Genomic DNA, 27,859 nt, shown 5'->3' on the forward strand with positions numbered 1-27,859 from the left:
GAGTCACACAAAGAGGAAGTCAAAGAAAGAAGCAGACAGAAGTATAAAACAGATAAACAGCATAAAGAGAAGGTAAAATCAGCCAGTAAAGTGAATATCATTCTAATGCAGAAACAAAGATACAGAAAAAAGATTCTGTACAAAAACAAAGAAAAGCACTCTCTGAAATGCTTAAGAATACTGATGAAGTGGTAAAATCATTTAAAGATTGTGTTAAACATGGACCAGAATACACATGTTGCTGCTGTCATCGCCTTTTGTTTGAAAACCAGATACAAGGATGTTCACTTGAAATGTATGAAAAAAGTGTTAAAGCAGCTCAGGTTGCAAATTTGTGCATTGATAAGAAATATGTTCATAGCTGTACATCTGCATGTTTTGAAAATTGTCCCAAATCACGTACCTGGATTTGTTTTACATGCCATAGAAAAATTCTTAGGGGAAATGTACCTGCTGAAGCAGCTTTCAACAAAATGTGTTTGGAAGATATTCCACCAGAGCTCAGTAGCTTAAATACTCTAGAACAGCATCTTATAGCTCTACATATACCTTTCATGAAAGTAACAATGCTTCCAAAAGGTGGCCAACAAAATGTACATGGACCTGTTGTATGTGTGCCATCGAACTTGAAGAAAACAAGCAGTTTGCCTTTGGATGGAAATGAAAATCTTCTGTTACGAGTTAAGCTTAAACGAAAGTTGTCATACAAGGGATATTATGAATATCAGTTTGTAAACCCTAGTCACGTTAGAATAGCTCTCAGTTATCTAAAAGAAAACAATCAGTGGTATCATGATGTTGAAATTAACACATCTTGGGAGAAAGATAATGACCAAAGTACTTTGTTCGGACAGCCAGAAAGTTTTGATGATGAAGAAATAAATGAAGAACAGAACAATGAAATTCAAGAGGTTGCTACAGATACCTGTTTACAACCTGTTGATATTGCACAAGAAGTTCTAGATCACTACTTTGATGATGTTTATAATATAGCTCCAGGTGAGGGACAAAATCCAGTAAGAATGTTGCAAGAGGAGGGCAATGAAGCAAAGACATTTCCACACTTATTTCCATCTGGAAAATATTCATGGAATGAAAGTCGAGATGTTAGGATAACGCTTTCTCGATATTTTAACAACAGGCTAATGAATGCAGATAATAGATTTGCAAAGGATACAAATTACATTTTCTTTTGCCAATATCTATCTGAATTGAATCAGGTCATTGAGAAAACACAAATTTCAATTCGCAAATCTGTATCAAAACTTGATGGAGGGATACCAGTCACTACAGAAATGTTACAAAACCCTGTTGTACTTGCAAAATTGCTAAAGAGTGACGAAGCCCTGCGATTTATGCAGCCAATTAGAGGAACACCTGCTTATTGGTCAACTGCACAAAAAGATCTTTTTGCAATGCTTCGGCAACTTGGAATTCCAACATGGTTCTGTTCTTTTTCTGCTGCAGAATTTAGGTGGAATGAAATACTAAGTTCAATTATGGTACAAATGAATGACAATAGAAATCCCTCCGAATTAGATTGGACTGAGAAAAGTGAAATTTTGAGAAAGAATCCTGTTACAGTTGGAAGGATGTTTGAACATAGATTCCATATTTTCCAAAAGAATGTAATAATGTCGCCAGCAAAACCCATCGGACATATTGTAGATTATTTTGTGAGAGTCGAGTTTCAACAGAGAGGTTCTCCTCATATGCATTGCTTGTATTGGGTTGAAAATGCCCCAAAATTAGATGAAGACAGTGAGGAGAGTGTTTGTCAGTTTATTGATAGTCATATCACGTGTGCTCTACCATCAGAAGACACTGACCAAGAACTTAGACAAACTGTACTGGATGTGCAACAACATAGCAAAAGTCACTCAAAATCATGTAGAAAAAAAGGAACAGAGTGTAGGTTCAATTTTCCTAGGCCACCGTCTGAGCGTACATTCATTTCAAGACAATTGGAAGAAAATTTGAATGATTCAAATAATGAATTAAATTCTGAGCAGGCAAAGGAGATTTTGTTAACGGTGTGGAATGAAATAACTAATGCTAATACATGTAGAACAACAGAGGAAATATTCAGCAACATACAGCTATCACAGGATTTATACGAAAAAGCACATAGAGTATTGGCATCTAAATCCACCTGTATTTTGAAAAGAAATCCAATAGAAATGTGGACAAATCAATACAATCCATGCCTCCTCAAAAGCTGGGATGCTAACATGGATATACAGTATGTATTGGACCCATTCAGCTGCATAGTCTATATCATATCATACATTTCAAAATCTGAACGGGAAATGGGAATGCTACTAAAACAAACTAAAATAGAAGCTGCCGAGGGAAATTTGAGTGCACATGACACAATTAAGAGAGTAGGATCAGCATATCTAAATCACAGGGAAGTAAGTGCACAGGAAGCAGTTTACAGGGTCTGTAATCTTAAAATGAAGGAGAGTTCAAGGAAAGTCAATTTCATTCCCGTGGGAGAAAATCCAACTCGATTGAGTAAGCCTCTTGGACAAATAACAAAAAACAAGAAAGTCAAAATTGGTGAAAATGATGTGAATGCTGATGATGACAATGATGATGATGATGAAGAAAACAGTTTATGGATGACAAATATTGTGGAAAGGTATGAAAACCGACCTCAGTTAAATCCTTTCAATAAAATTTGCCTTGCTGAATTCTGTTCAGAATACAGAGTACTTAGTAAATCTGAAATTCCGAAGAACAAAAAGGAAGGTGTATATGAATTGAGAAATGGAAAGGGTTACATTCAAAAGAGAAGTAGAGGGAAACCTGCTGTTATTCGATATCCAAGATTTAATCGCGACAATGCACCTGAAAATTTTTATCAGTGTTGCTTACAACTTTTCCTTCCATACTGGAATGTTAATCAATTGAAACCACCTGGCTTTGATTTATACCAGACTTTTTATTAACATGGATATGTCAAAGTTAATTCAAACAGAGATTTAGAAAGAGTAAAAAGCATTGTGGATAGTAATCATGATCACTTCTCTAAAAATGAGGATGATATTGAAAATGCTCAAGATGCATTAGAAATGCTTGGTGAACCCGAGGATGCATGGGCTTGTTTATGTCCAGAATCAGAATTAAATCGAAGAGAATGTGTGAATGAAAAACTAAAATCAAAGGAGCAGGAAAATCCAGAATCAGAAGTCACACATGAAATTGAAAGTATTGGTTCTGAAGACATTATTTATCATTTGAGAGAAACTCAAAACACCAGGAAAGAGATGCTTCCCTTACTGCGCAGTTTGAATGAGAAACAGAAGCAGATATTTTATGCTGTTCATGAGTGGTGTATTAAGAAAATTTCTGGAGAGAATGTAGAACCTATGCATATTTTTATAACTGGAGGAGCAGGGACAGGAAAAAGCCATCTAATAAAGACAATACACTACGAAGCATCCCGTCTCTTTGAAAAAACTTTGCCTTCCCCAAATGCAGTATCTGTAATTCTCACAGCTTTTACAGGAACAGCAGCATTTAATATTGGAGGAAATACCATTCATCATGTTTTTTCATTAACGAAAGCTTTACCAATTCCATATCAACCCTTGAAGGAACAAAGTTTAAGTGGAATAAGGACCAGATTAGAGCATTTGCAGATTTTGGTCATCGATGAGGTTTCCATGGTATACAAAAGACTACTGTTTTACATTCATGAACGACTTGTCCAAATCAAAAAATGTAAAAAACCTTTTGGTGGTGTATCTGTGATAGCAGTCGGAGATTTTTATCAACTTCCACCTGTTAAACAACGAAAAGATGAGAGGTTGTATAAAGAAAATGGCTCATATCCAATTGATTACTGGCTGGATTTCTTTAAAATAGTTGAGTTGGATGAAATTATGCGACAACGTGAAGATAAGGCATTTGCAACTATTTTGAACTCATTGCGCATTAGAACATCTGAAGAACCTATATCCAATGAAGCTTTGGCAACACTTCAAGAATGCCTTAGAGAAGGACCCGATGATGTTCTACATGTTTATTCTACAAACCAAGAAGCAAATGAATACAATCTCAAAATGTTGCAAAGGAATTGTGAAGAATTAATGGAAATTCATGCTGATGATTATCAGAAAGACAAGACAACAGGGAAATTAACTTTACGTGAAAAACCTTTGACTAGTACCCGAGTTGATGGCCTGTCTGCTTCATTACTATTAGCTGTGAATGCAAGGGTAATGCTGACACGAAATGTAAGTGTTGAAGATGGACTAGTGAATGGTGCAATGGGATATATTTCAAATTTTGTGTTTAAAAGCAAACAGCCTGTAAATGCAGTAGATGTAGTTGAAGTAATCTTTGATAGTTCAAGTATTGGAAAAGTACAAGGAAAAAGAACACCCAAAGGAAATATTGTCCCAATTAAAAGAGTAGAGGAAGAGATAAATGATAAAAATGTAAAGAGTGTTGTCAGACATCAATTTCCACTGAAACTCTCGTGGGCATGTACAGCACATAAAGTTCAAGGCATGACTACCAGCAGTGTTGTTGTCAATTTGGATCGGACTTTTTCTCCTGGTCAAGCATATGTAGCAATCAGTCGTGTAACTTCAAAAGATGGTCTATTCATCGAGACTAATAATGAAAATGTCGTCCAGAAAAAATTTTATGCTGATTTAGATGTAAAATTAGCTCTTTATAGTATGGAGAAATACATTTTAAATGAAGACTGGACATGCAGTGAAACAAAGTATGGAAATTTCAAAACAATTGTTTTGTTTAATGTTCAGAGTTTGAGAGGACACTTTCAAGAGATAAATTGTGACAACAGATTAATGAAAGCTGATTTTGTTTGTTTAACAGAAACATGGTTGAAAGAAGAGGAAGATATCAAAGATATTGAAATTTCAGGCTTTGAATTTCACCATGTTGCACGAAACCAGTGTTATAATGATAGTGAAGATCTGATGACAAGACTGAGGAAAGCAAAAGGTGGTGGGGTTGGGGTGTACAAGAAGAAAACAGATGAAACAATCTTGATCAATGCTTTGGAATACAAGAATATAGAGGGAATAACTATAGAAATACATCAAGACAATACTGTCATTATTCTTATCTACCGACCAAGTTTACTGCCTGTGAACAATTTCCTTGATGTATTACAAAAAGTGGTGGATTTTTATAAGAGACGTTATTCCAACTTGGTTATTTTAGGTGACATGAATGAAGATGCCAAAATCCAAGGACCCATACAGAGTTTCTTAGAATCGATGGGGTTTATGCAAATGGTGCATTTTTACACAACAGAGGGTGGAACAATATTAGATCATGTATATGTAACTGAACCTCAAAAAACCTGTGTACACAAAGTGCCATTATATTTCAGTTATCATGAAGCTATTGAATTTCATATAAGAACTAAATAAAAAAAGAATGCAGATTGATTTTGACTTCAAATCTTTTTATAAACAAGAACTAACTTGAATCTTGCCTCATTAAAAAATGGATTTAGTTAATAAATCACCATACACATTTTTTATTTTGTAGCAAGATTAGCTCTTTATTCATATTCAATAAATATATTACCATTTTTAATTTGAAGACATATTATCTTTGTAAAGTGAATTTGTTAAAAAAAAGAGAACAGTGCTGAATTTATGAGATAATGTGTTTTACCATGGATATATATCAGTTATTAATTTGCCTATTTTTGTTGTTGTGTTTACAGATCCTCACTGAGATGGAGGTCATATTGCACACCAACCATTCAATTCCTGCAGATATTATTACAGTTGTATTTCCATAAAGTGAAGAGATGTAAAAAAGAATCTACAATTTTAAGGTAATTTTATCCTTAAAATATTTTGAATATTGGATTGATTTACTTTAATTAGGTAACAATTTTAATCGTGTCTCCTTAAATGAAAGAAAACTTACGAAAATGGGCGAACAAGGCAAGCAAAATGCTTAAGGTCCAACAAATTTAACAATGTATAACGAAATCTAATAGTAACAAAATGTTTCATCATATTTCAGGGAACATTTAAGTGTTCTTTATGTAAAATCTGCACAATTTGCACAACAAATAGGATTTAAGGATGTTGGCACCAGAAATATCAATTATGTCAATCGTCCAGAAATCATTGAGATTTTAAATGTTCATGTATTCTATTTGTGACCCATCTCATGTGCCTTTTTTTTCTAAAATGGGACCACAAACAAATTAAAATTTTCCTAACACTATTGCTTAAACTTTATAATTGAGATAGAAATTGACTATTTGAGGAATACCGGTATATAGTGTAACAATTAACACAACATAATTTTTTTTTGACTGAAATAGTGACTTTTGTTATACCTGTATACAAATAAATCAAATAAATAGATGGAAAATGTATCATATCAACTCTAAATCTATACTTCTATATTAAAATAATAGACTAGAATTTTTGGGCTTTTATACCGAGAAATCAAAAGAGTACTGTCTTTTGTTTTATATATTTCTAACATCATTGGTACTTTGGAGATTACTAATTTGTTTTTGTTTTTTTGTTTTTTCTCAATCAGGCTTCGTTAATTTATAATCAACGAAAATTTCTTTTAAAAATCCGGAAATCGTCTTTGGATTTTACAATCTTGCGCACGCACATTCATGCTTAATCACGGGATGCTCATTGGTTTATGTTTCCACAATGGATAAACTCAAAAACGATGCTACAAATACGTGTAAAATTTCAATCAAAAACTGCTGTATATTCTGTTCATCAAAGGAAATACGGAAGATAACTCTAACTCAGTGTGTTTAATATGAAAAATTTAGAGAGTTCTGAATGTCAACATGGTGAGCAAATTTGATGTATCTATTTCGTAAATGCCCGACATAATATGCAATGTCAACCCGTTCACGCACTGGTCAAAGTCTAGTAACGTACTAATTTAATATGCCTGAATTTCTTTGAAAAATGGCGAATTTTGGGGCCCAAATTTGATTTAATACATGTATTTAGAATAAGAGAACATATATCTTTTTTTTCAGAACCAATCATGAAGAAAACCACACATCAGCTGTTAACAAACAACTATATTCACCTTTATTTGAATTTAAAAGTTTTGTATCTAGATAAAGTATATTATTAAGCAGTTTATTAGTACATTTCCTATAAATGTTTTGTTTAGTGCATTTTCAAATATTATAATATAACAAATTTTAATGTCAGAAAGATCTTGAGAGCAAAGGGTGGTTTTCTTGTTGCATTTAATGCATAGCATTATAGTGAATTATAAGGGACCATAGAAAAAAAAGATTATTGCTCTAATTTGTTTTACATTTGTATTGAACTGGTAAGAATTCTCGAATTGTATTAGTTTTTAAAAAATTGGCTGACAGTACTTCAAACTTAAGTTATAAAATAAATATTGCCGCCATGTAAAAATGTCAATAAAACCCTTTTACTTCAATTTTTATGAAATTTCTGTTGAATTGCATTTGAGTATTTTATATATGCGTTTTAAAATTTTATGTATCTTCAATGAAATTTGTAATGGAAATATTAGTTATGTAAAGAATTGGATATGCTGAAATATTTACAGTGGGGGTCTTAGAATTACTTTGTTAGAGTCGTAAATTTGTTATAGGCGTGTTCGTTATATACAATAATTTTCTAAAGGTTTGTGTTAGAACTTTGCCAGGACATTAATAATTATTCGCTGTAGCCATATAACTATATAATCGTTTTATTCAAGTTTTGCTGTATCTATGATTTGTTCTTATTTAGATCACCAGAGTGACCTAAGTCACTTTTGCTATTGATCTTTGTTGTCAAGCCAGGTGTGTTCCCTTTATCAATTATGAATTTGTAACATTTCCTTTAAAACTATTTTGCTACATGTACTTGTAACCATTTCAGGTTTAAAGCATCTCTGGGGTGAAAGGAATTTTTATTGTAAATTTTTTGACCTTAACACCACCATGACCTCATTGCTGTTGGTGAACATAAAAATATAAAGGTGGAGGTAACAGTCAGAGAAGTAAGGAGTAGGATACAGATTAAGACTCCAAAATAAAGCTTAATAAGGTAGTCCATCTATAACTATCATATTTCATATCTAATAGATTTTAAGTTTAATCTCAGTGTGATTTTAAGGGTTTTATTAAATAATAAAGATTCAGCTTTGAAATTAAAAAAATGAATATTAACAGATTTATCATATGTGGAAGTGAACATTGAAGTCTATGGGAAAATTGCATTTTTAAATATATTTCTTTAGTACAAGTAATTTTCTCACATTTCTCTTGGTAAAAAATTGCTAAAGCTTTCCCTTTCTTCGAATATGCTAAAATAATTCATAATTAATTCATAATTAACCATACATATTTTCAGAAAATGATTTTTTTTTAAATTTCCAAATCGGCAGACAACTCTTTAAAAAAGTTTACATATCATATACATGTACATGCAAAAACTTCATTTAATTGACTACATACATACTCCCGAGTCTGGTTTGTGTCAGTCTCATAATAACTTTAAAATACATATTTGGTGTAGTATAGATCAATCCAAATTGTTTAATTTACCTTAGTTATGGATGGACTACTTAAAGTACAAGGGTGAGACTCCCTGACAAGTTTATATAACTAGGGTTATGATACTTACTTGACCATCAAGGTCAGTTGGCCTTTTGCTTTTAGGTTAAGTGAGCTTTTTTGATCACTTTTTGTCCGGCACCTGTCTGTCTGTCTGTCTGTCAGAGTTATATAGAGTTAATCTTTTAAAATCTTCTACTAAAAACCATATAGCCAGAAATGGTGAAATTTGCATGGAAGCATCCTCAAATAGTGCAAATTCAAGTTTACTCAAATAATAGTTCCTGGGGGTAAGTTGGGGACACAATGTGGGGGGGGGGGGGGTCAACTTTTTACATAGGAATATTAAGAGAAATTTTATTTTAAATCTTCTACCCAGAACACGACTGGCCAAAAAAGCTGTAACTTATGTGAAGTATCAGCAGGTAAGGTAGATTCAAGTTTGGTCAAATTATGGTCCCTAGGGGTAGGGTAGGGGCAAAATGAGGACTGGTTTAATTTTCTAAAAAAGAACATTTTCTTAGAAAATGTGCAACATTAGTGAAAACAACCTTAGATAGTGTAGATTTTAATTTGTCAAAATCATATTTTTCAGGAGTAGGATGGAGCAACATGGGGTGAAAGGGGGAGGGGGACCAGTTTTACAAAGGAAACCATTTTAAATTCACCAAAACTCAAATGTTATAATATATATGATTTTACTTAAATACAAGAATTTTGACATATTTTTGATTTTTTAAGCCGGGCTCTGCTGAAAGCAGAGTCCTGGCTGTAGGCAGGCAAATCGCCAATGTTACTATAAATAGCATAACTTCAAAAGTAAACAAAAAACCAAACAGCGTCAAAGTAAAAGCTTCCGCAATACCAAATAGTTACACAAGGAGCCAAGTTTTGTCAAAAGTGTTGGCATTTTGTTTCTTTTATTTTAATTTCGAGAGAATTGTCTATCTTGTTTAGTTTTCTTATTAATAACTTGTTTTAAAAACACTTATTAATAACTTGTTTTAAAAACAAGACTATGCATTTTGGATACATACAATGCGCATGAATTTTCATGAACTACTTTGCTGCGCGTTGAAGAAATCGGGATTGAATTTATAATGCTTGTTGCAAAATGTCATGGCAGCAACTGTTGAACTTTTTTCTATTAGACAGACATATGTTTGTTTATAGCCGCTTACAAAATTTGGTCGCTCTCTGACGCTCTGCCGACATTAAAAGCATATGAGAGAGGAGAGAGAGAAAGAGAGATTTTCAGTCTCTACCACAAAATATGCATATAAAGACACACCAAAAGAGCCCGGCTTTCAGTACTTCAGTACTTTGGTAAACTTAAATTGTTTAGACTTTAGCTTCTGGACAATTCTTGGGCTTCACAAGTTTGATGTAGGTTTATATCCCATTTGATTTAGATCTTCCTTAGAACTGTAATGCTCAATATGTAAAATGAAAACTGTATTTATTCCTTTGCTTTCTAGCATTGTCTGTCTATTACATGTAATATTGAAAGAACTTTTTACTTGAGTAATATAAGTGCCTCACATTTTGTGACAGTTGTATTTAACTTGAATTACTTTTTAACTTTGTATGATAGATGTGTGCTTCAGTGACAATTAATTATGTGCATAGATTGATTTGGTATACATGTATGCCTGTGTATGGAACAGTATGCCTTGAATGTTTGATCTTTAAACAATATCTATATAATATTGCTTAACCACTTATTACTTTGTTAGTCTGATAGTCAACAAATTGTATATTAATGAATAAAATTAATGATTTTATTATTATGTTTTTATTTCCTGAAAGCCTTGCAAAGGAAAGTTGAGATATATAAGAAAAACTTGTTAAAATCTTCATTTTTTAAAATCCTTCCGGTGAAAACCAGAAGTGACTGTTGACAGACATGTTTAATTAAATGTCTATCGTTCATAAAAGTTTCCTGTCTTGATCATTCTGAGATCTTGCGGCTACAAAATTTGAAAAAAAAAGTTTGTTGTGATATTTGAGTTATCTCACCGGAAGTATATTCTTTGCTTTTATTGCTTTACAAAATGACATAATATTATAGTGTCTCAATTACTAACAGTCACTGAGATCTCTTTGTAAAAAAGGTTTTTAAAAAAGGCTACCTGAGACTTCTCGCCGGAGTAGAATTTTTCGTTTATTTAAAATCAGATGACATATGTAAGCATTTATGCTCATATTTCAAATATGAGCGAAATAAATTAATGGCGTAAAAATGAAGTGTTTCCGGCAGCGACAGGTCTTTTTTCATTTTTTTTAATAAGCATGTGTAGATGACCTATTATATCTAATAATGAGAAGTTATTATATGCTAACAAGGATTTTTTTTTTTCAAATAAAATTTTGGAGTGCTGTCTGTGACGACCGGAAGTTACGATGGATGAAACAATATAGTGTAAACATATGTACATTCACAGTTCTGTCATTTCATAAAGTTTGGTTGTTCAAGTCTTTGCCGTTTTTAAGATCTGGCAAAAACAAATTATTTTGTTTGGGACAGGAAACGGACAAATTCTAGAGCTGAATGAAAATAAAAGTTCGTAATTTTTTATCCTTTTTAATTGTTCGTTATTCTTTATTCAGCTTTAGCTGTCAAAGAAAAAAAGTTTTACTTGTAAACAACTTGATTTGTTTGAACCCTCCCTGAAAGGACCAGAAGTGACGGTCGACAAACTGAAACCTGTTAAACACATCTACAACAAAATGTTTATCATCCCTGTAAGTTTCATGTCATGATCACTTACAGTTTTTGAAATCTTTTGGAAAAAAATTAAGTTTAAAAAAGTTACTTCAGATATTTGAGATATTGCACTGGAAGAAGATCTTTAAGTCTCCCAAGCGAAGTTTGAAGACTTATTGTTTTTTTGTTTTTTGTTTTTTGTTTTTGTTTTGTTTATTTACTATCGCATAAATGTCTTATGTAAGAAATTAACTAATATAATCATTCTTTGTAAAATAACCAATATAGATAAAAAAAAATTTTTCGAAGTGCTTCCGGTGCCGACCGGAAGTTACGCCGAACGACACAAAGTAATGTAAACACATCTACATACATATGTCTATCATCACACACAGTTTGATTCTTTAAGTCTTTACCATTTTTTACCATCAGTTTCTTAAAGTCTTACAATTTCTCTTGTAAACAGTAAATGGATAAATTATACTCTGTAAAGGATATCCCAAGAGATAAACAAAACAAAAAGACAAAATGTTAATTTTTGAGTACTTTCTGTGATGACAGGAAGTTACGCCGCTTAATACAAAACTAAGTAAACATATCTTCATACATTGTTTTAATTTGTCTTTCCTCAAAGTTTGGAGGTTCAAGTTTTTGTTAGTTATAATATCTCGTTGAGAATTTGTTTTTGTCTCGGGACCGGAAACGTACACACAGAAGTGATTTAAGAAATTGAATGTAGATATTTTAGAACATTTACCTATGGTACGTCATTGTTCATCACATTTAGTAAAATGTTTAAAAAATCTAAAGTTAAATTAAAAAACTTCTATTGCTTGAACGTTTCGAGTGAGAACCGGAAGTGACGTACAACCAAATGAAACCTGTTAAACACATGTTCAATCAAATGTCCATTATCCATATAAGTTTTGTCTTGATCTCTTACAGTTTCTGAGATTTTCTGGTTACTTTGTTTTTTTAAAAAGAAGCTACCGGAGATATTTGGGATGTTTAACCGGAAGTAGATCTTTTTTGTTTTTTTTTACCATGTGAAGATGACCTTGTGATTTCTATAGCTAAAATGTTACTTTTATCCTAAATAACCAAATTATTTTTAAAAAATAAAAAAAGCGTACTTCCTGTGACGACCGGAAGTTACGCCGGATAAAAAAAATAATGTAAACACATGAACATACATAGGTCTTTCATCCCAGAAAGTTTGTTTGTTCAAGTCGTTACCCTTTTTAGCTCACCTGAGCCAAAGGCTCAAGTGAGCTTTTCTGATCACAATTTGTCCGTTGTCTGTCGTCGTTGTCGTCGTCGTTGTCGTTGTAAACTTTTCACATTTTCATCTTCTTCTCAAGAACCACTGGGCAGATTTCAACCAAATTTGGCACAAAGCACCACTAGGTGAAGGGGATTCAAGTTTGTTCAAATGAAGGGCCACGCCCTTTTTAAAGGGGAGATAATTGAGAATTATTGAACATTTGTTGGTATTTTTCAAAAATCTTCTTCTCAAAAACTATTAGGCCTGTAAAGCTTAAACTTGTGTGGAGGCATCATCAGGTAGTGTAGATTCAAGTTTGTTCAAATCATGGTCCCCGGGGGTAGGGTGGGGCCACAATTGGGGGATCAAGTTTTACATAGGAATATATAGAGAAAATCTTTTAAAATCTTCTTCTCAAAAACTATCAGGCCAGAAAAGCTCAAATTAAGATGGAAGCATCCTCAGGAAGTGTAGATTCAAGTTTGTTCGAATCATGGTCCCCGGGGGAAGGTTGGGGCCACAATTGGGGGATCAAGTTTTACATAGGAATATATAGAGAAAATCTTTAAAAATCTTCTTCTCAAAAACTATCAGGCCAGAAAAGCTCAAATTAAGATGGAAGCATCCTCAGGAAGTGTAGATTCAAGTTTGTTTGAATCATGGTCCCCGGGGGAAGGTTGGGGCCATAATTGGGGGATCAAGTTTTACATAGGAATATATAGAGAAAATCTTTAAAAATCTTCTTCTCAAAAACTATCAGGCCAGAAAAGCTCAAATTAAGATGGAAGCATCCTCAGGAAGTGTAGATTCAAGTTTGTTCGAATCATGGTCCCCGGGGGAAGGGTGGGGCCACAATAGGGGGATCAAGTTTTACATAGGAATATATAGAGAAAATCTTTAAAATTATCTTCTTCTCAAAAACTATTTGGCCAGAAAAGCTCAAATTTGAGTGGAAGCATCCTCATGTAGTGTAGATACAAGTTTGTTCAAATCATGGTCCCCGGGGGTAGGGTGGGGCCACAATTGGGGGATCAAGTTTTACATAGGAATATATAGAGAAAATCTTTTAAAAAATTTCTTTTTAAAAACTATCAGGCCAGAAAAGCTCAAATTAAGATGGAAGCATCCTCATGTAGTGTAGATTCAAGTTTGTTCAAATCATGGTCCCTGGGGGTAGGGTGGGGCCACAATTGGGGGATCAAGTTTTACATAGGAATATATAGAGAAAATCTTTAAAATTATCTTCTTCTCAAAAACTATTTGGCCAGAAAAGCTCAAATTAAGATGGAAGCATCCTCAGGAAGTGTTGATTCAAGTTTGTTCGAATCATGGTCCCCGGGGGTAGGGTGGGGCCACAATTGGGGGATCAAGTTTTACATAGGAATATATAGAGAAAATCTTTTAAAAAATTTCTTTTAAATACTATTAGGCCAGAAAAACTCAAATTAAAATGGAAGCATCCTCAGGAAGTGTTGATTTAAGTTTGTTCAAATCATGGTCCCCGGGGGTAGGGTGAGGCCACAATTGGGGGATCAAGTTTTACAATCTTTAAAAATATTTTGGGAAAGTTTTTGGTCCAAAACTCAGTACTTAGTGTGAAAGCACAGGTTATGAGATTAGGTAGATTTAAGTTTGATGAAACCATGATTCCCTAGAGAATAGTGGGGCCATGAAATGGGGAGAGGGGGGGGGGTTTAGGAATAGAGAAAAATCTTCTTACAGGTACAACAACAAAAGGGGCTTGGTATTTACTAAAAATAAGAGGTGGATAAAAATTGGCAGATTTTCAATTTTTTTTAGCAAGATCTACTGTACTCAGTTGTCAAGATATTTTGACACTGTAATGCTAATTTGATCAGAATTAAGGCAATTGTTGCTCAGGTGAGCGATGTGGCCCCTGGGCCTCTTGTTTGAGATCTCGTCGAAATAAGGTTTTTTGTCTCGGGACAGGAAACGGACAAACGGAAGTGTTCAATCTAAATTGTTTTCAACATTTCTTGTATACTTGCTTTTTGTACATTATTTTTCATTTATCTAACTAAAAACATCAATGGAAAACAGTTAAACTGATAAACGGCTCGATTTGTTTGAACTCTTCCGGTGTGAACCGGAAGTGACGGAAGAAAAAATGAAACCGGTTAAACACATTTTCTATCAAATGTCTATCATCCATGAAAGTTTCGTGTCTTGATCACTTAAAGTTTCTGAGATCTCGCGGGTACAAAATGTGTTTTGAAAAAGCTACCTGAGATGATTGAGATATCTCACCGGAAGTAGATTTTTTTTGTTGATTTAACATTACATAGATAACTTATGTATAGATTTATAATTATATATTTTATTTATGGAAAATGAATTTAATGCGTGAAATAACTATTTTTGAAGTGCTTCCGGTGACGACCGGAAGTTACGACGAACAGAACAAAATAGTTTAAACGCATCTACATACACAGGTCTATCATCGTACAAAGTTTGGTCGTTCAAGTCTTTACTGGTTTTGAGATCTGGAGGTGACAAGCTTTATCGTTAAGGGACAGGAAACGGACGACCGGAAATGAATTTTGAAAAAATGAAAAAATCATTCCTAGACTTTATCATTTCCTATCATTCCTGAAAATTTCAAGAAAATATATCCAGTCATCTCTGAGAAAATCGGGGAAAAAAATAATAATAATAATAATAACTAGACTCTTGTTGCTATAGCAACAAAAAGGTCTTCCGTTCCTCATGTATAAATCTGTGCAAAAGATATATTTCTCTTGTAAACAGAAAATGGATATAATTTATACTGTAAAGGAATTCCCAAGAAATAAACAAAACAAAAAGACAAAACGTCATTTTTTGAGTACTTTCTGTGACGACCGGAAGTTACGCCGGATCATACAAAACACAATAAACATTACCTTGTCTTTCCTCAAAGTTTGGATGTTCAAGTTTTTGTTAGTTATAATATCTCGTTTAGAAAAGATTTTTGTCTCGGAACCGGAAACGATCGAACGGAAGTGATTAAGAAATTGAAAATACGTAGTTTAGTACATTTTCCTATGATACGTTATTGTTCATTACATTGAGTAAAATGTTTAAAAAATGCTTAAGGAAAAAAACCTTTTATTGCTTGAACACTTCGAGTTAAAACCGGAAGTGGCGAACGACCAAATGGAACCCGTTAAACGCATGTTCATTCAAATGTCCATTATCCATACAAGTTTTGTGTCTGTATCTCTCACAGTTTCTGAGATCTTGAGGGTAGTTTGTTTTTTTAAAAGAAGGCTACCTGAGATATTTGAGATGTCTCACCGGAAGTAGAACTTATTTTTGTTTTTTTTACCATGTGTAGATGACCTCTTGTATTCTTATAACCAAAATGTTACTTCCATGCTAAATAACCAACTTATTTTTAAAAAATCAAAATTTTGCGTTCTTCCTGTGACGACTGGAAGTTACGCCGGATGAAACAAAATAGTGTTAACACATGTCCATACACAGGTCTATAATTCTACAAAGTTTGGTTGTTGAAGTCGTTACCGTTTTTGAGATCTCGTCGATATAAGGTTTTTTGTCTCGGGACAGGAAACGGACAAACGGAAGTGCTTAATGAAACTTAATTTTTTTATATCTTGTTTACTTTCCTTTTTTACATTATTAGTCATCGAAACAGCTTAAACTATAAAAAAAAAACCAGTTTAACGGATTAACAATTTGATTTGTTTGAACTCTTCCGCTTTGGACCGGAAGTGACGGAGGACAAAATGAAACTGTTTAAACACATCTTCAATCAACTGTCTATGAGTGGTGAAAGTTTTGTGTCTTGATCACGTACAGTACCTGAGAACTTGCGGGTACAAAATATGTTTTAAAAAAGCTACCTGTGATAATCGAGATATCTCACCGGAAGTAGAATGTTTTTGTTTATTTAACATTGCATAGATGACATATATAAGGATCTATACTAATATCTTTATTCTATTGAAAATAAACTAAATCCGTAAAAACAAAAAAAATTGAAGAGCTTCCGGTAACGACCGGAAGTTACGACGAACAAAACAAAAATGTTTAAACACATCTACGACTATAGGTCTATTATCCCTCAAAGTTTGGATGTTCAAGTCTTTCTCATTTCTGAGATCTCGATGTGACAAGCTTTTTAACGCGGGACAGGAAACGGACGACAGGAAATAAATTTTGAAAAAATGAAAAAAAACGCCTAGAGATATGATCATTTTCTATCAGTCCTGAAAACTTGAAGTAAATCTATCAAGCCATCTCTGAGAAATCTTGTGGACAAAAACTGGGAAAAAAATAATAATAACTAGACTCTTGTTGCTAAAGCAACAAAAAGGTCTTCCGTTCCTCGTGTATTAATCTGCACAAAAAAATCCAGTTATCTTGTAAACAGAAAATGGATATAATATATACATTTTGTTTTTCCTCAAAGGTTGGATGTTCAAGTTTTTGTTATCTATAGTATCTCGTTAAGAAAAGAGTTTTATCTCGGGACCGGAAACGGACAAACGGAAGTGATTGAGGAAATTAAAAGTAGATATTTTTAGTACATTTACCTACGGAACGTTACTGTTCTCCACATTGAGTAAAATGTTAAAAAAATCTAAAGTAAAAAAAAGTCTTCTGCTTTAATGCTTCAAGTGAGAACCGGAAGTGACGTACGACAAAATGAAACCCGTTAAACACATGGACAAACAAATGTTCATCACCCATATAAGTTTGTTGTCTTGATCTTTTACAGTTTCTGAGATCTTGCGAGTACTATATGTTTTTATAAAATAAGGCTATTTGAGATATTTGAGATATCTCACCGGAAGTAGATTTTTTTTTACCATTTGAATATGACCTTTTATATTTCTTTAGCTTAAATGTTACTTCCAGGCTAAGTAAACAAAATAATTTTTAAAAAATCAAAAGTTGGTGTACTTCCTGTGACGACCGGAAGTTACGCCGGATTAAACAAAATAGTGGTAACACATGTACGTACATTGGTCTATCATTCCACAAAGTTTGGTTGTTCAAGTTGTTACCGTTTTTAAGATCTCTTCAAAATAAGAATTTTTGTCTCGGGACAGGAAACGGACAAACGGAAGTGCTCAATAAAAATTAAATTTACAATTTCTTGTTTACTTGCCTATCTTACATTATTATTTATCGAAATAACTAAAACTATCAAAGGAAAAAAGTTAAAATGACGAACAGCTCGATTTGTTTGAACTCTTCCGGTGTGGACCGGAAGTGACGGAAGACAAAATAAAAGCGTTTAAACACATCTTCAATCAAATGTCTATCATACGTGAATGTTTCGTGCCTTGATCACTTTTAGTTTCTGAGATATCGCGGGTACAAAATGTGTTTTATAAAAGCTACCTGAGATAATTGAGATATCTCACCGGAAGTAGAATATTTTCGTTGATATTACATCGCAGAGATATCCTATGTATAGATTTATATCTATATAGCTATTCTACGGCCGAAAAAATTAATGCCTTAAAATAATTATTTTTTAAGTGCTTCCGGTGACGACCGGAAGTTACGACGAACAAAACAAAAGTGTTTAAACACATCTACAGCTATAGGTCTATCACCCCACAAAGTTTGGATGTTCAAGTCTTTACTGTATTTGAGATCTCGAGGTGACAAGCTTTTTGTCGCGGGACAGGAAACGGACGAACGGAAGTAAATTTAGAAAATCTTTTACTAAAAACCGCTAGATGTTTATATTTTCAGTCATTCCTGAAAATTTTATAAAAATTCATCAAGACATCTCTGAGAAATTCACAAGACAAAAAGGGGAAAAAAATAATAATAAAAAGAAACATTACAATCACTATAAGGTCTTCCGTTGGAAACGGAAGACCTTAATAAAAAGAAACATTACAATCACTATAAAGTCTTCCGTTGGAAACGGAAGACCTTAATAAAAATAAGTTTGGTTTGAACATATTTAATTGTATATTTACACAATGGTATTGGGCACAAGTTCCATAACTGATTAAACCCTCTCCCTAAAAATAAGTTTTTTAAAATCGACAAAAAAAAACTAGTTTAAAGAGGTTCGCTCCATATATTTTTGGTAGCCATTTTGGGCCACCTCTAGTCTGAAAATTCACATTATAACTCTAGTAGTATATTTTTATTTTACAATGCCATATTAACTTTAATGAATAAAGTTTTTAAAGAATTCATTTAAACAGAGTTAAGTAAGGGACTATATTTTGTGGTGGAAGGTTTTCAAAAAGGAAATGAACAATTTTCATAACTCACTAGTTATAGAGTTCTGTTACTTTAGCTTCCTAATTTTCAGCGCAGTCCAAACTTCTAGATATATTGTGTATTACGATCTATTCATGATATTCTGAAAAAACATATTTAAAAATATTTTGATATTTCTATCGATATGGCATATATAGGTAAAATATCTCATCGAAGTTAAGAAAAAAAATCACTCTAATTTTAGCCTAAAATTCGCTTATTTCATGCTATATCTCAAATTTTTAAGAAAATTGGAAATTTCGTATAATACAATTATAATGGGATATTTTTAGAATCGCTGGCTTACACCCTGTATCCCATATTTGGGCCTTTATATTTGGTGGGGATGGGGCCCCGGGGAAGCCCAGTCTACCCTCAAAAGGAATTGAGTTTACACGGCCAGTAAGAGGCTTAGCTAGCCTGGCGAAAATTGGAAATTTCGTATAATACAATAATAATGGGATATCTTTCGAGGGGCTGGCTAACACCCTGTATTCCATAATTGGGCCTTCATATTTGGTAGGGATGGGAAGCCCTGTTTGGTTTTTTGTTTTCTTTTGACGTTTTGCTATTCATAGTAACATTGGCGATTTGCCTGCCTACAGCCAGGATTCTGCTTTCAGCAGAGCCCTTCTAAAAAGCGTAACTAGCTATAGCGATGGCAGGTTATGGTATGTTATTCAATAATTATATGACCCCTTTCTCGATATTCACTAATGTCTCATATCTTTTTCAATGTTAATGTCTCTATAACATTGAAATCTAAGGAGGTTCTGATATGGTGTTTCCTGACTGCAAGTGAGGTAAACATCTTCAACTTCTCAGCCATAATTCCAGTGCGTTCAGAGTGAAAGGGAAAAATTCAAGCTATGTTTCAGAACAAGTTCTGGCAACAACCCACTATTTACCAATTGCAAGATGCATTCGAATACTACGAAAGGTCGAACACATATCCTGCTATCCAAGCTTCTGAGGATAGAAGATACCAACCATTTGAAGATATTAACATTCATCTCCAGCTTACTGTGATTTTGACTTTTACTTAGTAAAAGACAGTTTCATCGATATTTCTGGACATCACTTTCCATTGATTAGTAAAAATGACATGCCGTTTCAAGGATACATTTCTTCCTGACAAATGATTTTACAGTATGTTATTTGATATTGCAATCCAATGAACTGCTTGGTAGTTTAATGCGACGAACACAAATAGGACGCAGTGTACACATATGTTTGGTTTCACCTCGTTTAGTTATGCCTTCATTAAGCGCGATGATTGGCTATCCTAAACCGACTGTTCAAATGATTTTTTCAGTTAAATCTTCATAAAGACATCAGATTAAAGTATCGAAGCTTAGGACATTAGATACATGGTTACAAGAGGTGAAGAGCAAATTTGGACACCTAAGTATGTACGAAAATACTCCGCTTCAAATGGAAAGGAAGATCTCGGCGTTCTTTACTTGTTCTCCGAATTGCAGATAAGTCCAGAGGATCGCTAAAAAGAGTAAATTAAGCTGTTGATCCGAACCCCTCATGTTATGTGCTATGTCTGAAAATTATGTCATGCATTTTGTATTCTTGGTTGTTTTAATTTTTTTTAGAATTTCATTACTTTGGAGGTCTGATAATCATTAACTTTTAACTTCTACTAGTATTGAAGAATTCTTGAATTTTATTATTACTTTTGAATGTAGTACGACAGAAGTCTACAATAGTCTTATGCACTATGTTATGCACTCTGTATGAATGATATACGTGTTTGAAGTGCACATGAAGTAAGGCAGCCCAACATTATTACGTGCCATACAGATACCTTGGAAATGCTTTTATAGAATGTACTCTTTTTCATTTTCTTTTATTTGTAGTTACCTTTAATAAAATTTCTTCTCACAAGCAAGTCTTTACTGCTAAAAATCATGCATTAACCAGTTTAAAAGTCCGTGCCACCTGCATGCCTCAACTTGAAAGCAACCGATTGCAAGCTTCTCGACCGGTATACATTTATATACCCCAGTGGAAATTGAGGAGCGATCGAAACTAATGTAGCGACCAAATAGTTTTATGAGTTCATGCCATCATTAAGGATAGTTGGTGACAGCGGATCGGAGTTTAATTATAAAAACTTTGTAAGAATTAAACAGTTTGAAAAGTATTTCATGAATATTGTGTTTTAGAACCTCTATGCGAAGATAAGTCTCTTTTAAAGCAGTTAAATTACTTTTTAATCAATCACATTGATTAAAGAAAGGTCGCCCATACTCTTCTTTTTTTTACCAAACATATTTTCAGCAAACTGTTGAAAACGTTAATGAACCGAAAAGGGGGAGAGCTTTGCTGTAAATTGAGTACAGGGTCATGATATTGAAAAACAACAAAGATAAAAGATAAGATTTTATTAAAAATGTATAATGCAAAATCTTCTTTAAGTCAAATCAGTTGGTGATTTTATTATAACAATTTAGATAGCTAAATTGTACATGCATTTAAGTACATTAATTAAACAAAAAGCACTATGGCATTTTTATACTGACTGACACGTTCTGTCAGGTTTGATTTACTAGTCTATTTTTGCTAATCTATTTATGGCAATAAAGTAAATGCATAAATTAAATGCTTGAATTAGAGCTTTTATGTTTTTACACCAACGCAATGGATTTGACTAAAAATAAGTTTGAAAAAGAATTACAAAATCACAGTTTACAAAGAATCAAAGGTTTAAGAAAAAAATCATACAACTTGAGGTCTGCATGGTTTAATTCATCAAGCTATATGTTGATAAGCTATGGTAATTTAGTGTATACTCGTTTTCGGTCATAAACAATATTGACCTACAAAATTACAGGTATAAATATCAGGCATTAATCAACAGTTCTTTGATCACAGATTTATTTTCCTTTCCTAGTGGTGGATCCAGGAATTATTAGGTTAGATTTTTTTTTCACGAATCCATGGATCAATGTGTTGTTTAACTTCCTGTCTTTTCATATTGTCACATTCATTCATTTTAACTATACATTTTAATAAAAAAAAACTTTTATTCAACTACCAAAACAGGAATGATTAATAAGAAAGGAACTACTTAAGATAAATTATTTACTGTATGGTAGTTTTATTAAGTTCAGTGTTACTAGTTCCATTTAGACACACGTCCAACAACATGATGGAATATATATGGCACAGAGAATAATATTTTTTTAATTAAATCAATTTATATGCTAAGGTAAACCAAATCTAACGTGTTAAGACAGTTTGTTTACACGTCACAAATCGTGTTAAGGATAAGTTTCATGATCTCATTTTGGTAATGATATAAAGATTATATACAATCCTGTGTATATAAACAGGCATATTTTATTTACTCATAATACTGAATTTTCTTTATTATACCTGTCTTGAACTCGGTCACAAAGAGGTTGTCTTTTGTGTTCACACATAAACTCAATGGCCTCTGTAAATCACAGTTGTCAATGTATCGAAGGAACTGTCCGTCCTGGTCCAGGATGTGGATACAGTTGTTGAAGCAGTCTGCAATCAGGATCCTACTCTGGCTGTCTGTTGTGATTCCGGCTGGTTCGAAAGCTGGTTTGGTAAATGAGAGAGGAATCTTGTAGGTAAATCGGAGTTTTCCAGCCTGATTAACCACCACTACTGCTCGGGCTCCATTGTCTGACACACATATATCTAAGTTCGTGTTCTCACAGATATATTTAGTCTTAACAAATATGCTATACATATTAGTAAATTCAGCAAATGAATATAGAGGCTGTCCCTTTTCATTAAGGTCTTCCGTTTTCCAACGGAAGATCTTATTGTTTTCGTTCGGTTTCTTTTTCCCTATTATTATTATTTTTTTTCTTACAAAATTTGTGCAGGCGATTTCTCAAAAATGGCTGAACTGTTTTTCGTGAAACTTTCAGATCTAATAGATATTAATCAGGACGTAATATACATTTTTTTATTTTGATGACGTCATTTCCGTTCTTGAGAAAATGACGTTTTAGCGATTTTCAGAGGGTCGGCTTGTCCAGGGATCTTCTCCTAAACGGTGAAAGATATTGAGTTCAAACTTTCAGGGATTGTAGACAAGAGATTGTAGATGTGCAATTTGGCATTCATATTTGTCATGCTCAAAAGACGTTAAAGCTCGCCTGGTCCCGAAAATTGAGACTAAAAAAACGTCGTAATTTTTCATGGTTTTCTTAGTTTATCTCTTTTCTGAAAAATATTTTGTGAAGACATGTAATGCAAAAAAAGTTTATAATTACAAGACCTTTCATTTGATATCAAGAAAAAGGGGATGGCCCCTAAAATTAGGGGACAAAAGGGCTTTAAAGTCTTTCATCTGTAGCCCTTTACTGAGGGATATTTTGTGAACTGTTATAGAAGCAAATATGTTGATCTTACAGTTATGTTTCCAAGCAATGTAATGATTTTGTCATGTGTTACGTAATAAGGGTTTTTAGGGGCCAAAAGTCCAGAATTTTGATCACCAATATCTCAGAAAGGAAAAATATTTTGACATGCAGTATAGGAGAGAAGATACTCAGAATGATGTACTAAATATGCAATTTTCAAAATTTCGTTAAACAGCCCCTATAAGGAGTTTAGTGATCAGCCCCTAAAACGTTCTTTCCCATATATCTCAAGAACGGTAACGAATTTCTAAACAGTTGTTGAACAAAATGTGTTGAGAACTAAATGGCCTTTTATTTGATATCAAGAAAAAGGGGCTGGCCCCTAAAATTAGGGGACCAAAGGGCTCTAAAGTCTTTTATCTGTAGCCCTTTACTGAGGGATATTTTGTGAACGGTTATAGAAGAAAATATGTTTATCTTACAGTTATGTATCCAAGCAATGTAATGATTTTATCATGTGTTACGTAATTAGGTTTTTTAGGAGCCAAAAGTCCACAATTTTGATCACCATTATCTCAGAAAGGAAAAATATTTTGAAATGCAGTATAGAAGAAAAGATACTCAGAATGATGTACTAAATAATATGCAATTTTCAAAATTTTGTTAAACAGCCCCTTTAAGGAGTAAAGGGATCAGCTCTTAAAATGTTCTTTCTCATATATCTCAAGAACGGTAACAAATTTCTCAACAGCTGTTGAGCAAAATGCGTTGAGAATTAAATGACCTTTTACTTGATATCAAGAAAAAGGGGCTGGCCCCTCAATTAGGGAACTAAAGGGCTCTAAATTCTTTCATCTGTAGCTCTTTTCTGAGGGAAATTTAATGAAAGGTTATAGAAGTAAATATGTTTATCTTACAGTTATGTATCCAAGTAATGTAATGATTTATTCATGTGTTATGTAATAAGGATTTTTTAGGGGTCAAGAGTCCATAAACTATGACCACCTATATCTCAAAAAGGAAAATATTTTGAAATGCAGTATAGAAGAAAAGATGCTCAAAATGATGTACTTTACAAAATGCAACCTTCAAATTTTGGTTCAGCGGCTCCAATAAGGAGATAAGGGACTGGCCCCTAAAACTTTTCATTTTCTCAGATATCTCAAGAACGGTGACATATTTCTAAACAGTTGTTGAACAAAGTTCTTCTCCCTGAAACAAAATAGTATCTGGCCCTTAGAATGTAGACCCTGTTTTTCTATTCTAAATCATGTTAAGCTGTTAAATAGTAAAATCAAGATCGAACATATATTTCAAATTCTAAAATCAGACGGAAGACCTCCTCGTTGCTCGCAACGAGATCGTGTCTAGTTGTGCTGAATAGTTTGTATCTCTGTTGAGCCATAGTAACGCACAACTTTTGTTTGTTTCTCATCATAATTCTCCATGACAATTAAGAAGAAATCAGAGGCAGTACAACAGAAATTTCGAGGTTTCCATTCCTGTATTCTGATTACTGTTTGTATCTGTGTATCTTTCACGATGCTCACAGATCTATCATAAAAATCTGCATAGGCTAAATCCCCACTCATCGTCACTGCTATGTCCTCTGGGCAGTTACCAGACATAACCCTGATTGACTTTACTTGTTTCCCTTGAAGATTGAAGAGTCTTATCATATTATCTGCACCACATGTCCATATTTCGTCATTGGTCTGGCAGTGCACGCTCCAAATTCTCTTAGAACGTCCATATACAGTGTTTATATCTGTCACCACTATCGGTTTGTTAGTTAACGTCTTTTGTTGTAGAGACAACTTGGTGCATCCGGCATTAATTGTGTAACCATGTTCTTCTGTTTTGATAGATGACGCTGACAGAGAAGCAAAATGTTGAAAAAACTGGTCCAGATTTGTGCTCATTATAAGAGGGGTAGAACTTGGAAAGAAAACCGTGAGTTTAGGCGGCAATCTTCTGAATTCAGTATTCCTGGATTCGTAGGCAGAGACAAGACTGATGTCATTGGAGTACAATGATTTCTTCAGGTTGGCAATGCTGTCTGTGATTTCAGAAACGGTGCGTTCTATTTCATTTTTTTGTTTTTTTAGGACTGCCAGGTGTTTGGAGCCTATTTCGCTAAGGTCAGATTTTAGACATTTCATAACAGTGTCTATGTCTCTGTGCAACTCTTCTCCATATTTATTGATTGTTGTTCTTAAGTTTTGGGAGTTTTCATTCAGATAAGCTTTCTGAGCTTTTATGTTAGAGATAATCTCTTGATATTTAGGCAAAATAGATTTTTCCAAATCTTGTAAATCTTTCTGCAATACACGTTTTTTTGTTTCTATACTTTCCGAAAACTCTACTACATTATGATGGTTTTGTCCTTTAGAGGAAACGCAGAGCGTACAGATAGGAAAGTAGCAGTATTCACAGTAACTTTCGCAAAAGTTTGTTGAATGGTTTTGACATTTAGGAATATCCTTCCGGTAAATGAATGGCACCACTATGTGTTCTTTAGGTGTATTAGAGAGATGATCCCTCTCACAGGCTTTACATAGATGTATGTTACAAATGACACAGTGCGAAAGGGGTACCGATATCTCGCAGAGATGGCACCGTACCACATCTTGGAGGCTGAACTCAGGGTCCATTATTATATAGTTTTTTACACAGCTATAGAAATCCTGAAATTGCAAGAATAGTATTTCTCAGATTTGTATGCATACGTTTCGCAGAATACGTTCGCTTGATGACTTATTTTTAGGTAAGTTTAGCATAATACTCTTTTAAAATTGTGATTTTTAGACGGGGTCACGTCAGCCGTTTTACTGTCAGCCGAAGTCTCAAACCGGAAGGCACGCGTAGAACACATGAATTGAGTCTACGCTTAAGAAAAAAGTGCTGAAAGTTTTTACGCATTTCGGTAAATATGTATTATAAAAACATGCATTAAATTTTTTTAGTCGTCTGTGTATAAACAAAATTCTATTTAAAAAATAAACAAACAGTTTTATTGATCAAAATATTCTTGCTTTGGTTCAAATGTGGAATGAGTTACGTAACTGAATGCAAAGCACCGTTGACGATTCAGCTGGTGTGTGAGCTCATTAATCAATAGAAGAGGTTGATGGTGGAATCGAAATTAGTAAAGTTCCCAAACGCAATGTGCCATTTTTGAAAAGTTGTGAATTTTATTTTGACAATTGTTCACCTTAATACTACCAAACTTCATGCGCAAGCCGAAGTTAAAATCGGGACGGGTTATACACCGATGTTTTACAAATTAAATAGATGTTTCATTGGCTTCCAGTCTACTTGCGGTATGACTGCTGTTCGACTCTAAAGGAATTGTGTACAAAGAAAATAAAAACAAGTCTGAATCTGCCTTCTCGTTCGTTGGCTCTTTACTTGATTAAACTGAATTTAAATCTTAAACAATGCATTGTAAGCAAAATGTATAATAGATTATACATTTTGGAAGACTTATACATCTTATGATATATACAATCTTATCGATTGAAGAACCAAGTTAAATGTAAATGTTCATGTTTTCCGGCTTAGTTGGAATCAAGCTTGGGATGAATTACATTGTAAAATAATGCATTACATTACCATTATTTCATGAATTAGGGCATTAAATTACCATTACCATTACTAAATTTTCTTGAAGTAATGCATTACATTACCATTACATGAGTAAAGTAATGCATTACCATTACTTTGTGAAAAGTAAATAAGTTTTTAAAAAAGTAATTTAAAAACTAAATAAAGAGTTTTTGTAAATATTTTATAAAAAAAAAAATACTTAAAATATTTACAGGTTCATGTTCATGTTTACTTTTGAGTTCAAATTTAATGACTTATACAAGATTGCTGTTGCACTTGTAGTTCTGAAAATAAGATTGTTCCCGTAACATTTACACGCTAATGGCGGAGTTGACAATCTCTGATATTTATGACTCTGATTTTCGGAGTATGATTTTTAATGAAAGGAACGGTTGTATCGTAAATCGTGTAGGTGATGCACGAGTTTACACAAAAAAGTAGTAAGTGGCGAACGGATTTATTTTTACCTATTAATTTTGCATAAATCGCAAATGAAGAAAATCGTGTCAGATAAGTCGGTCTTAAAAATCAAAGTGCCGACCGTGACAAATCTTTTTATTGTCAAGTTCTTGGAATCTTATTGTAAAAAATATTTCTAACGTCAGCTGCCTGTGTTTGTTATCGGTATACAAATGTTCACTTTGTTTGTTAATTCAGCAGTTTTAGAGTTTTCGGGGTTTTCATAAAACTTTTTTTACAGATACCGCCCGACTTGTGGATTTTCCCTTGGATCACAAAATTGAATAAATCTAATATCTACTTTGATATAGTTGTTTGATTTTCCCGGTTACATGTAGTATACTTTTTAAATTTTTTCCTTGGGGTCTTATTTTACATAATATACCGTTGTGTCAATTTTCTACAATTATGAAGGCCGGGATAGAGTAAAATTTAGACAAAGTATCAGACAATTGCAAAATAGCCTAATTAAAATACTGTAAATGTGCTATATTTGGCGTGTACGATATTTGGCGGAAAATAGTTTTTGAAAAAGTTAGCGTGGATTTGAATTAGCGTATTTCTAAATGTGACTATTCTAACACATATATGTATGGCATTTAGCGATGTACTTGATTTAGCGGAAGCTG

General features: G+C 33.3%; 2 protein-coding genes across 3 annotated transcripts in view; one reads left to right on the top strand and one right to left on the bottom strand.

Moving 5' to 3' along the window:
• The window catches only part of LOC128164141 (uncharacterized), a 29,675-nt gene extending 20,808 nt beyond the window's left edge, over positions 1–8,867 (top strand). Inside the window, exons 1-3 of one of the 2 annotated variants that reach the window (XM_052827883.1) lie at positions 2,161–2,644; positions 5,720–5,833; positions 7,028–8,867. In XM_052827883.1, coding sequence (XP_052683843.1) covers positions 2,181–2,644; positions 5,720–5,833; positions 7,028–7,115 — 666 coding nt within the window. In that variant the 5' untranslated portion in view covers positions 2,161–2,180 and the 3' untranslated portion in view covers positions 7,116–8,867. Of the gene's footprint in view, positions 1–2,160; positions 2,645–5,719; positions 5,834–7,027 lie in introns of those variants that run through there. The other variant, XR_008240907.1, reaches the window with a different exon arrangement.
• A 13,184-nt stretch (positions 8,868–22,051) lies between these two features.
• LOC128162296 (uncharacterized) lies at positions 22,052–25,816 on the bottom strand. The gene is made up of 2 exons (XM_052825451.1): positions 24,545–25,816; positions 22,052–22,471 (listed from the first exon to the last, which is right to left on the bottom strand). Exons 1-2 carry the CDS (start codon positions 25,814–25,816, stop codon positions 22,163–22,165), a joined length of 1,581 nt encoding a protein of 526 aa, XP_052681411.1. The 3' UTR covers positions 22,052–22,162.
• Between the last annotated feature and the right edge of the window lie 2,043 nt (positions 25,817–27,859).

The sequence above is a fragment of the Crassostrea angulata genome, chromosome 9, assembly GCF_025612915.1.
Source record: "Crassostrea angulata isolate pt1a10 chromosome 9, ASM2561291v2, whole genome shotgun sequence".
Classification (NCBI taxonomy): domain Eukaryota; kingdom Metazoa; phylum Mollusca; class Bivalvia; order Ostreida; family Ostreidae; genus Magallana; species Magallana angulata.

Coding starts and splice junctions, on each gene's coding strand:
- LOC128162296 (XM_052825451.1), bottom strand. CDS start 25,816: ATGGACCCTGAGTTCAGCCTCCAAGATGTGGTACGGTGCCATCTCTGC. Junction 22,472..24,544: donor GCTCAACAGAGATACAAACT/ATTCAGCACAAC, acceptor TGTGTGTCAGAC/AATGGAGCCCGAGCAGTAGT.